This window comes from Pygoscelis adeliae, unplaced genomic scaffold (assembly GCF_000699105.1).
Source record: "Pygoscelis adeliae isolate BGI_AS28 unplaced genomic scaffold, ASM69910v1 Scaffold353, whole genome shotgun sequence".
In the NCBI taxonomy this organism is placed as follows: domain Eukaryota; kingdom Metazoa; phylum Chordata; class Aves; order Sphenisciformes; family Spheniscidae; genus Pygoscelis; species Pygoscelis adeliae.
This window is the reverse complement of record NW_008824445.1, coordinates 1,628,401-1,639,012: the sequence shown is the minus strand read 5'-3', so window position 1 is coordinate 1,639,012 and position 10,612 is coordinate 1,628,401. Positions and strand designations below refer to the sequence as shown.

Below are 10,612 nucleotides of genomic sequence, written 5' to 3'. Positions count from 1 at the left end.
TTAAAAGTTTTCTTTTTTTTTTTTTTTTTTTTTTTTTTTCCTGACATGAAGAAATGAGAAATTGAACACAATGTGTTCCATTTTGGAAACACAGAGGGTCCTTTTAAATTCCATCCAGGATAGCAAGAACTCAATGCATCCATTAAAATCGAAACCTTAAAGATGATCAGATTAAACTCTTCAAGCAGTAGCTTTGGATAAAGCACTGGATTTAGCCAGCATGATAAAAACCTCTGAGTATTTTGGAAAGAATCCCAAACTGGGGCTGTTGTCATAACTGGTCTTCATAAAAAATATGCCTAGTTTTAGCTCTTTTTCCACATCAGCTGGGAAAACCTGCTGGGTTTTGGGCACATTCTGCAATTCTCTAATCAGTTGCTGAAATGTTTCCTCTTTCTTCTAGTTGCACTCTCCAACATAAGTGGCTTGTGACGCCTCAGTGCTGTGCCATTCTTTCTCTCCTTGACTATTATCCCACTGAAAGAAATTCTGCTCTTTCCTTTCCCCTCCACACAAACTCTGAAGATCTGTTCAGCCTTCAGTGCTTCAGAAGTAGAAGCACTGTCATTCTCAATATCCCCTGGATTTCTGCACTGCTAAGGAATTCTGCATTCCTCAACAACTTTACAGTAAATTGAGTGTTTTCTTGTCTCTATAAATGCCACTGGACTATGGAGCTCACCTTGCCAAGATACTCAACAGAAACTTCACTGCCTTGCTTTCTATATAGTAGCTGATTTTATAACAAGCTTTGCAGGAATTGCACCAGTGAGCCCCTTTCCAATTTTCCCTCTTTACATTTCTGCTTTATGGTATTCACTTACATGAACCATGTAACCTTGGGAAGGACAGCATGTAAAGACAAAGTAGCATTGATAAGGTATCAGTAATCCCAATGTTGCCAGAGTATCCTGGAGAATCACATCTAGTAACTCCTCCTTCTTTTCTAGTGTTTTTTACTCAAGGATCCTAGCAGGATTGGCCAATACTAAATAATCCAGTTTTATAACTCTCCTCTCCCACAACAAGCTGAATTATCTATAATTCCTAGTTTAGCAAAGGACAGAAGGAGCTTCAGACAGACATTCACAGCAAGGTAGCAGTATAGCCAAAATTTAATTCCAAGTTTTCCAATCCTCTGCTCCCTGCTGCCCTGGTTCACGAACCCCATCCTGAGCTTTGACCTCTCTTCCATGCGTCCCTTTTTAAAAAGCAGAAAAAAATACTTCTAATGCAGTGGTTTCCCATTTCAAGGAGTGATTCCCTTTAGATTTGTTTATGTGTTGCTTTAACAGGGAGGAAATAAAATGTGCTTATTAAAGGGAGAGCCTCGAAGTCAGGATTTTTAGGCTGTAGCTTTAGCCTTAGCTTTACCTTGATTTGTTTCTCCACCTGTAAAATGGAGCGGTGCTTAGTGATCCATGTCACAGAGTGTTACTAAGCCACTTGAATGTATGGGAAATACCCTGAAATCTTAAGACAAGTGCAAATGATTAATTCGTTATTAAATCCATCATCCCACCAAATCCTCTCTTTGGAAGAGCCTTAATCCAATGTTTTATTAATATAAAAGCAATTATATTGCTGGCTTATCAGTCATGTGAATGGAACCTTTCTTTTTCTTTCTTTCTTGCAGTGCGGATGGTCCTTCCTCTGAAATCATGCAGATTGATTTTGAAATTGAAGACCTAACTGACCTACCTGGGACTCAATTCATCACGTGGCAGGTAGAATATCCTGGAGATTCAACATCTGATCTAGGAATCTCCAAGATCTACGTAAGCCAGAAGGACCTGGTGGGAGTTCTCCCTTTGGCTATGGTAAGAAATTGTCTGGCATTCTGCAAGATTTTAATACCGCTTTACAACCCTAGTGTCTGACAGATGCAAATGATCTGCTGAAAGGGGTGGGGGGACAGAAAGTTTCAGCACCTTGAGAAACAGATACTAACTTCTGAAGTTTGCTTCATTCAGCGGTGAAACCGCATGAGGGGAATCAATAGCTTCCCATGGAAGGCCCAGTCATGCTCTCTTTGAGCAACACACTGATTTCTTGGAGGCAGAAGCTGAGTTCGTGGCATTTCCAGTATTCAGGACTCTCTCTCGTTGTTGCGTGAAGTGGTATGCTTGGACACTCAGTTCAACGTGGTGTATGTCTTATTTGAATCACAAGTATTCTTACATTTGGTCTAGTGTTTAAGGACTTCCTAAACCGCAATTTTTTCAGTTTTTGAATTCTGACTCCATATTCATTTAAGAGTGAGAAGAGAAATAAAAGTCATGGTGTGACTTCTGAGTAATTTTTAATTACCTGGGGAACAGAAAATAGAGTGCGTAGCCAGCTGTCCGTTCTACATAAATGCATTCAAATGGGTTTCCTCACCGTCACAGTGCAAACTACAGGGCTTGAAAAATACCTGATCCTTTAGCCTTGGTCTTACCTAAAAAAACTTTTAGGTGCCCAAATTCCAAGTGCAAACAGAAATTTTGTGCGTTTCCTCTTCTCTCCCCTTCACGTTTCTTCATTGTTAGGGCTGAAGTATACTTGTGTAAGGTCTGGCTGTGCCCCGTTTTTGTTCTTAGACAATCTATTAGAAAATATTGACACATTGATTTTTGTTTTTCTCTCAGTGCTAAATAATAATCTCAGAGCATTTAAAAAAAATATAACCTGGATGTTTGCCTAGCGACAGCCAGTTAATTATGCCATTATTGAAGGCTGAAGGTGTTCTCTGCACTTCCAGACTCACAGAACTGATAATGGCTATTATTGTTATTTACCAACTTTAGAACTACTCAGATATTGTGATTCTTTATTTCACCAAAAATATTTCTTTTCTTTTTCAATGGCTCATGCTTTCATTACCAAGGTGTATACCCCAGTTGAAGCAGCTGTCTCCATCTAGAATTGTGGCCACCTAACAAACCAGAGTTGTATATTTAGTCCTTTTGTTTTGCATGACTGTTTCCGTGGGCTAGTTCCTGCTGTTGAACAGTGGGTGATCTCTGCTGGTTTGTCGATAAGAGGCTTTCAGGTCTGCAGATGGGACCCTGATGTGCAGTCACACAAGTTCTGGAGTATTGAGGGTTAAGACTGTAGATGTGATCTGATTTACGTAATCTGAGATGTGGGGGGGTTTATTTGCTCCACCCCTTAATGAAAAGATAATAGATTTCTTTCCTAGTGGTTCCAATGGTTGCGGAAAACACTAGTTCTTCTCATACATGCTCGTGATCGCTTTAGTATCAAGTGATATAGTGGCAAAAAATGGTTCATAAGAACAAAGATAGATTCTCCTGGCAGTTGCTACAAATCAACTCACTCTCTTCATTTCCGTTAAAAGATTAAAAAAAGCCCATTTTCCAGAAGCACAAAATTCTATGCTTGAAGGTCATGTGAAGTTTATAAAGTTATCAGTTAGGTGGCATTTTACAAGGCAACAGGTGTTGGGATAATGGATAAGAGAGAAAGCAAAGATAAATGGCAGGAGTCCCCTAATTACTGACAGAGTGGGAATAGTTTTAACCTTCTTTGCATTAACTGGAATGTCAGGGAGGAAACTCTGGGGTATCACAAATCTCCAAATCTTTGTAGTACTTCACTTTGTGCTTACAAAATGATGAGTCAGGTGCAGATGTTCCAAGACATGTAACTTAGATTAGTTTGGTACTTCAGATTTCCCTGTGATCTTAGCAAAGCCAGTTTGTAATTTACAAATTTAAAATAAAAAAAATAAATAAATTCTACTCTTCCACTTAGGGAGAACCACGATGAAAACAAAGTGTTACATTATTTCTCTGTTTCTGGAGACTGGGGTTAATTTGGGTTAGTTTTGCTAGGCTGCTTAGCAGAACTTGTAATTTCATGTTTAGAAGCACCAAACAGAAACGCTGTTGAATATTTCAATTACAGGTTAATTTTTCAAAAGAACAATTTTACTGCTTTAACATTAGGCAGAGCTTTGGTTTTTTAATAGGCTAGCACGTACCACCTCTGCACCATCTTTGTTTTCTGTAGTCTCTTCTGCTAGCTATTATGGATTTGTAAATTGCAAAGCAGAAGATTGGCCAATTTAGAGATTCCTGTTTTCTTTTTTTGAGTTATAAAATGCTGCAATGGAAAATCTTAAATGTATATATCAGTGCCAGGACATGCTGGAAATGCCTACCTTCTGCTGAAGTTATTAGGACACTTGCCGCACTCACCCTACTTTTCTCCAGTGCATTTTTTTTTTTTTCCTATGGCATATTAGCATTCCAGCTTTTGAGACCCCGGCAGGGCCCTACACCAATAATGGAACAGCAACACAAGTCACAGTAGAACACTCGAAGATATTGATGAGAAAAGCTGTAGGGTGTATTTTATGGATGTGTGGGTACCATAAAGGCTGATATTTCTGACACTTTAATAACACCTTTTCTAATTTTAAACTGTAACAGAACCCGTCTTGGTAAGCTGTGCATGGGACCCCAGTCAGCCCTTGTTAGCAGAATGGGAATAGCATGGGAGAAGACATTTAATCTGAAAACGTTGTAAGAACCTGTGAGCACCTGTTGGAATATTTGCAATGTTTGATCCTTTCCCTTAAGCCTGATGAAATACAGCCAAAGATGTTTATCCAGGGTTACAAAAAATTACTGGCCTTTTACCATGATTGCTTTGCAGTGGCTCTTATAGCCACATAGCAATGTCTTGCCTTGTTGACAGGAACTAAAACATCCAGTAAGCCCCATGGAAGAAGCAGATATTTAAATGGTGTAATGTTCTTCACCAGCACAGTTTCCACTCTGATTTGTGTATTTCTTGCATGGGCACTATTCAAAACTATCCCCATTTCCCTGCCAGCTTTCTCACTGCAAAGTGTGTGGGGCCAAGGAACTGGAGAAGAGGGGTCTTAAGAACATGTTGATCGCTACAGGAAATATAGGAACAGAGAGTAATTTATTCTGGATGGAGAATTCTGGACAAGGAATGCCAGAGGATTACTCCATGGCAATTACTGAAAATTTGGCACTTTGGGGGGGGGGGAAATCACAAGTAAATAGTGAAGAAGCAAAAACCTTCTGTGTTGTTCTTTGTTGTCAGCTAACATACGTATTAATTGTCTTTAAATGTCACTCTCTTAACATTCACCTGTAATAGGGTATCCTTTGAGACAGAAACCCTAGCACCTCTTAAGACCTTTGAAATATGGTATTTAAAAGGCATATGGTCCATTTGTTCATTAACTGTCTTGAACATGCTAAACTGCTGAGGTTTTTTGAGATGATGACCCACAATGTAGTGTAACAGCCAGCGAGAATAATATGCCTGAATCTTCTAGAATGTGACGTTATTTTTTATTGGCACGCTGAAGAATCAGCTTCCAATTCCTATTTGACTTCTTTCTGGTGTTTCTTCCCTATTTTATTTCACTCATTTTGTTAGGTGATGAATGGCACAGGTTTAATCACTCAAATTGTACATTTGCTGCTATTGATTATTGTTGCTTTTTAAACATTCTGTCAGCTCTTTCATAATTATGGTGTTCACCTTCTGTTGAACTTTAATGATTAGGTGAGGATGAGAGACAGACGAGCTCTGTAGCCATCTGTGTACATACAAGATAATCCCTACTGAGAAAGGCAGAGGGCAAATACGACATGCTGGTAAATGGATAAGTTGAAATCTGTTCTGTAAATAATAATAATAAAAATCGTGAATAATAAAATACCTGGACTGGTTCTTAACTGAACCAGCTCTGAATCTGTAAATCACCTGTCTTACCTGTGTACGTGCCCTAAACCTATTCTATCTGTGTCCTCCCTTTATTTAATAATCTGATAACGAATCAGAGCAAAACACCTGTTTCATAAACCTTATGGGGGAGATGTTGGTCCCAGGGTTGATAAATCCCTTATTAGAGTAGTCCTTTGACTAGAAAATATATTGTGTTAACTTTACTTTCTCCTAGAATACAGAAAAAATATATGCAGGATGCTCAGTGCTCCTTCTGAAATTTCTTGAAAAGGTTGCAGGTTCCTGACCTTCAATTTTTGATAAATTGTTGTCCGCATACGTGTTTTAAATTTATAAATCAGCAAGTCAATATTAGAGTCAGCCCGGCTCACACAAATGTAGTTGTCCTGATGTTCAAGGCATTATTAGGTTTAAAGATACGGATGTGGACCAGATGTTTCAGGTGGTGGTGGGACATAGGAAGACGATGAAGCAGCCAGGTAGTTGGACAATGAGCACCCTTGTGTATAAAAAGCCTGTGAATCTGGATTGCTTTCTTGAGAGACTCCCCAGCCCTTACAGATGAAATGATCTTAATGCCAGCTATAATAGACTGCCTTGTGTGATCCATGCAACTAGGAAAGAGCGGAAAAGTTTTGCCTTCCAGAGCAAGAATCCTTGAGTACTGCAGAGTCATGGTGGCAGTGGCTGAGTAGCTCTGGATTACCTCACACCAATCATGTTATTAATATTTTGGAGTCAATAATTCAGCTTTGTTGCTGTCCAGAGAATCTCAAACTTGCTGGCAGGCAGGACAGCTTGCCTGGCACTAGGGCTCAATTAGCAGGTTTCACCTTACCAGGGACTGGCAGGACAAGGCTCCCTTCAGTCTTTGTCAAACTCAGCTCTGGTCTGGGGCTTGGTGAGTTTTATGCCCATTTGTCCGTGGAGTGCCTATCTTTCCTTCTTACTGGATATACCGGGACAGCTCTTAGGTATGTTTATAATCTAGTCAGCATCAACTTAAAAATTAACCTTATAATTAGAGAACTGAAGTGGATAGGAGGAAAAAATGGGATTTGAAACTTGATTAATGGCAGTGGTGAGGTTGCAGTCTGCTTGGCAGAGGCAAGAACTCCTAAGACAACCTTCTATCCCTCCCAGCCATATTTTAGCAGACAAAGGTGGATGGTGAACAGTGAATTACAGACTTGTATCAGCAACTGAGTTTCCATTATCTCTCTGGTTTTGGCCCGTTATTTATTATCCTTAAGCCGTGCAACATTGGCCTCCAAGACAGTCAAGTGAGGTGTGAGGTAGAGAGAGATTTAAATCAAATGTAGGAAAAAACCTCTGAGAAGAGATTCCTGATTTATGACAGGCTTAAACAGAGTCAGCGACCAAAGTCCAGCTCATTACTTTGCAACAAACAGGTTGTAGCGAAGGCAAAGAATTATTCCTACTCATCTGACTCTACCGAGGAGTCCCAACTTAGAGAGCTGTCCCTGCTCTCAGAAACACACAAACACTCAGCTCTGTTCTTGCAGAGCAAAGCTGCTTTGGTGCAGATCGAACTGACCTATTCTTAAGTTGCAAATGAAAGTGGTTTAAAGAAACTTGGGTGAACTATTAGGAAGAAGGATCACATTATCCTTCATCTCAGGTGACTTACGAGGTTAGTAACCTCCAGGAAAGGGTCACTGGTAGTGTTGGAGCAAAACAACCTTTTAAACCAGCACAACCGTTTTTGCAATGTTTGTGTCACCACAGCTGCTATTGTGTGAAACACAAGTGGAATATTTATTTTAGAAGGTCAGATTAATAAACTAGCTATAAAAAGTAAATGTTGTCTTTATTTCTTGAACAGAAATATTTTATAATGCATAGCATGTAACAAACCATGTTGAAGATGATTTTTTGTTAAATAGTCTGTTTTGGTACATCCTAGCACAGTTATCAAAGCAACATTGACTGTGAACCCTTTCTCCCTTCGTAGATGAACATGCTTTTGTCCTCAGACCCATTAGAGCCATTTTGGCTTCTGAGAAGTTATATTTATGGCAGTCATATTAAATAAATTGTATCCAAAACCTGAACACCAGTCTAACATTATACTTTTTAGATAATTTATTGTTTCAACTTGCTCCTGATGTTCTTTATAAAAATTTAATGAAAATTTTGACAGGAAGTAAACTGTTCTACATACCAGCAGCGTAAGAAGCTGGATAAATAGACCAAATAAATAAAATCAATTGCTGCAGCAAAGAGGCTATCTATTATATAGGAAGTATTTCTGTATTAAAATTATTTCTCATAATTACAGGAACCAGCTGTCATGGTAGTGCCACTCACTGCTGGATTTTAAAAATGCTTAGGGTATTAATACTCTTATAAATATATGTATCTGAAACATTTAATTTTTAGCTAGTGCTGTTTATGTTCTGTTAGAGACTGGATATGTTGCTCAGACTTAGCTACCAGAGTGCTCAGTGCTGCGCAAACACATATTTAGTTATAGCCTCACCCTGAAGAACTCAGAAGACAGAGAAGGCTAATGATAAAAACATAAAGAAAATATTGGTCCCTTCTTACAGAAGAGGGATGGGGATCGGCAGTGCACTGAAGTTCCCCCTGAAGTCAACCAGATTGCCTTCTCCTAGACCAAGGTTTCAGCTTGGCTCTTCTTTCCCATTACAGAAGATGTGATGGGTGGATCATGGTCCCCGGAGCACGGACCTAGCTGTGCAAATGCTGTCATTGTTGGAGCTTACGGTCCACATGTAGCTCTAAAGATGGCGTGGCTATCCCTGCCTCTTCCTTGGCCCCCCTCTTCCGCTCCGGTGCTTTGCCACTCCTCATGTTGGCAGAGTGCTGCTATTTTCTATCGGGAGCTGCTCAGGAGTACGATGGTGGCCCATGCTGGGGTAGTGAAATAGGATATTGGAGGCTGTTACAGCCTTCTCTCTACCATCTTAAGCTGACGATTAGGATGCTTTTGGATAAGATTAATGCTTTTCCGTGGGAGACCTGAAATGTGAATCTCCATCTTGTCTGTATGATATAGATGAACAAATTGATTACAGGGAGGATCTGCTGTTGGCTGACTGGCCTGGGTTCTGCCTAGCAGCCGAGAACTGCAGGATCACATTAGCCAGAATCAGCTGCCCTACTCAACTTTAAGAGTGAATATTTCTAAACACTTCCACTGACAGTCAGCTTTATGAAAAAGACGTTTAGGTACTAGTTAAAAGCTTTTACCTTCCTAATTCATAGCTTTTAAATTGCAATTACAATATTCAGCAAGTTTTCAAATATTTAATTAAAGTGCTACCCATTTCTGAAAAGGAACCTTTTAAATCAAAACTATATTAGTGAATCACAGATGAAATCTACTCATGGGAAAGGGAGAAACCTTTGGATCATTGTGATATTGCAACGAACTGTTTTCTTTTTGTAAGTATACCCTGTTGCTTCCTAAAATTAGGTGTGTCAAGGTCTTTCAATTTCATCTCATACAACAGAGTTTCCATTCTCCCAGTAACATCTCTTGGCACCTACCAGTCCAGATTTGAATTCATCTTTCTTGAAAATAGATGACTACAGGATACCCGGCAATGTCCCTCGCCATTGTTCTCTAAGTGTTTATCCCCTGGAAATGGTTTTTCTCCATCTCAAAAGGTACATGCATGGGTTTGGTTCTGGTGTTTGTTCCGTTTTGTTTAGTTGGTTGGGGGGGGTGGCGTGTACAATGGTATACATTGACCCTTTGACTGAATATTATATCAAGATCTTTCTTTTGCTCTGTTGTTTTGAGCTGAAGACCTCTTACCTGATGGCTGAAATTCTTGCTGTCAGTCCCCATGACTGAACTTTGCACTGTGTGTTACTGCATTTCATTCCATTTCTTTTTCCTGAATCTTTGTTTTCAGCTGGTGGCTCTCATTTAATAGTTCAAACTTTTGTATTGACAATGGCTCCCAAACTGATACCGTTAGCAAATTTGAGTAGTCCGTTTCATCTTGTTCCACGGTCATTATTGACAGCAGTAAAAAAAAAAAAAAATCTGTCCCTAGGCTAATTCTGGAATATTGTTGTATCAGTTCAGCGGAAAAGGTTGTCTTACTAACTGTCGATCTCGCAGCTTTGCCTGGATTGCTCTTTGGATTGGTTCTCTGTGGTTCAGGCAACTTCGACAGGAAGGACTTTGTATTCAAAAGCTTGTTAATCAGTCTTTCTGCAATGCATGAGTCAGATTAGATTCCGTTTCACATTCTAATAACTGTAATGAGCCTGTATTCAGGCTCAAACGTTTCATCCAGTAAACACATAATAATCTGTTATGCTTCAGAAACTAATTGAATCACAGGTATCTGAAGGTACAAAACATTTTTCCCGTATGTAGATGTCAATTATTTATGCTTTTTTCAGAGCCTGTGATATTGGCACCTCTCTGTGCCCAAACGGTTGACCAGGCAGCCAAGTAGTCCAGTCGGGTGTGACAGTTCTGGTATTCCTACATGACTGTATCAAGAAGTGAACATACTCGGTTGCAAGGGGGCTAATGTATAGGGTTCGTTTTCCAATTAGAATTGCCTGTTAAAAAGGGCTTGGCTTGGTCTTCAACTTACTATTATTATTACTATTATGCTGAATATTGGCCTTGCTCTAGCAGGCGTCTGTTGTCTAACCACCAACAGACTGACAGATGCGTGAGTCACTAGCACGTAGCATTTTGTTTTGTATACAGAGAATGAAATGAGAAAATAATACAAGCACTTGGCAATAAAAGATGCCTTATCTCCAGAATCTAACAAATGCCATATTCTTTGGATCTTTCCTTCCAGAATTAATGACAACCCTGGGGTTCTTAACATTTGAAATAACAAGCAATAGC

The 10,612-nt window shown here is 39.5% G+C and overlaps 1 protein-coding gene across 1 annotated transcript in view; it reads left to right on the top strand.

Annotated features, from left to right (window-relative positions):
• The window catches only part of TMEM132D (transmembrane protein 132D), a 260,560-nt gene that overhangs the window by 162,836 nt on the left and 87,112 nt on the right, over window positions 1-10,612 (top strand). Inside the window, exon 4 of the mRNA XM_009320945.1 lies at window positions 1,637-1,820. Coding sequence (XP_009319220.1) covers window positions 1,637-1,820 — 184 coding nt within the window. The remainder of the gene's footprint in view (window positions 1-1,636; window positions 1,821-10,612) is intronic.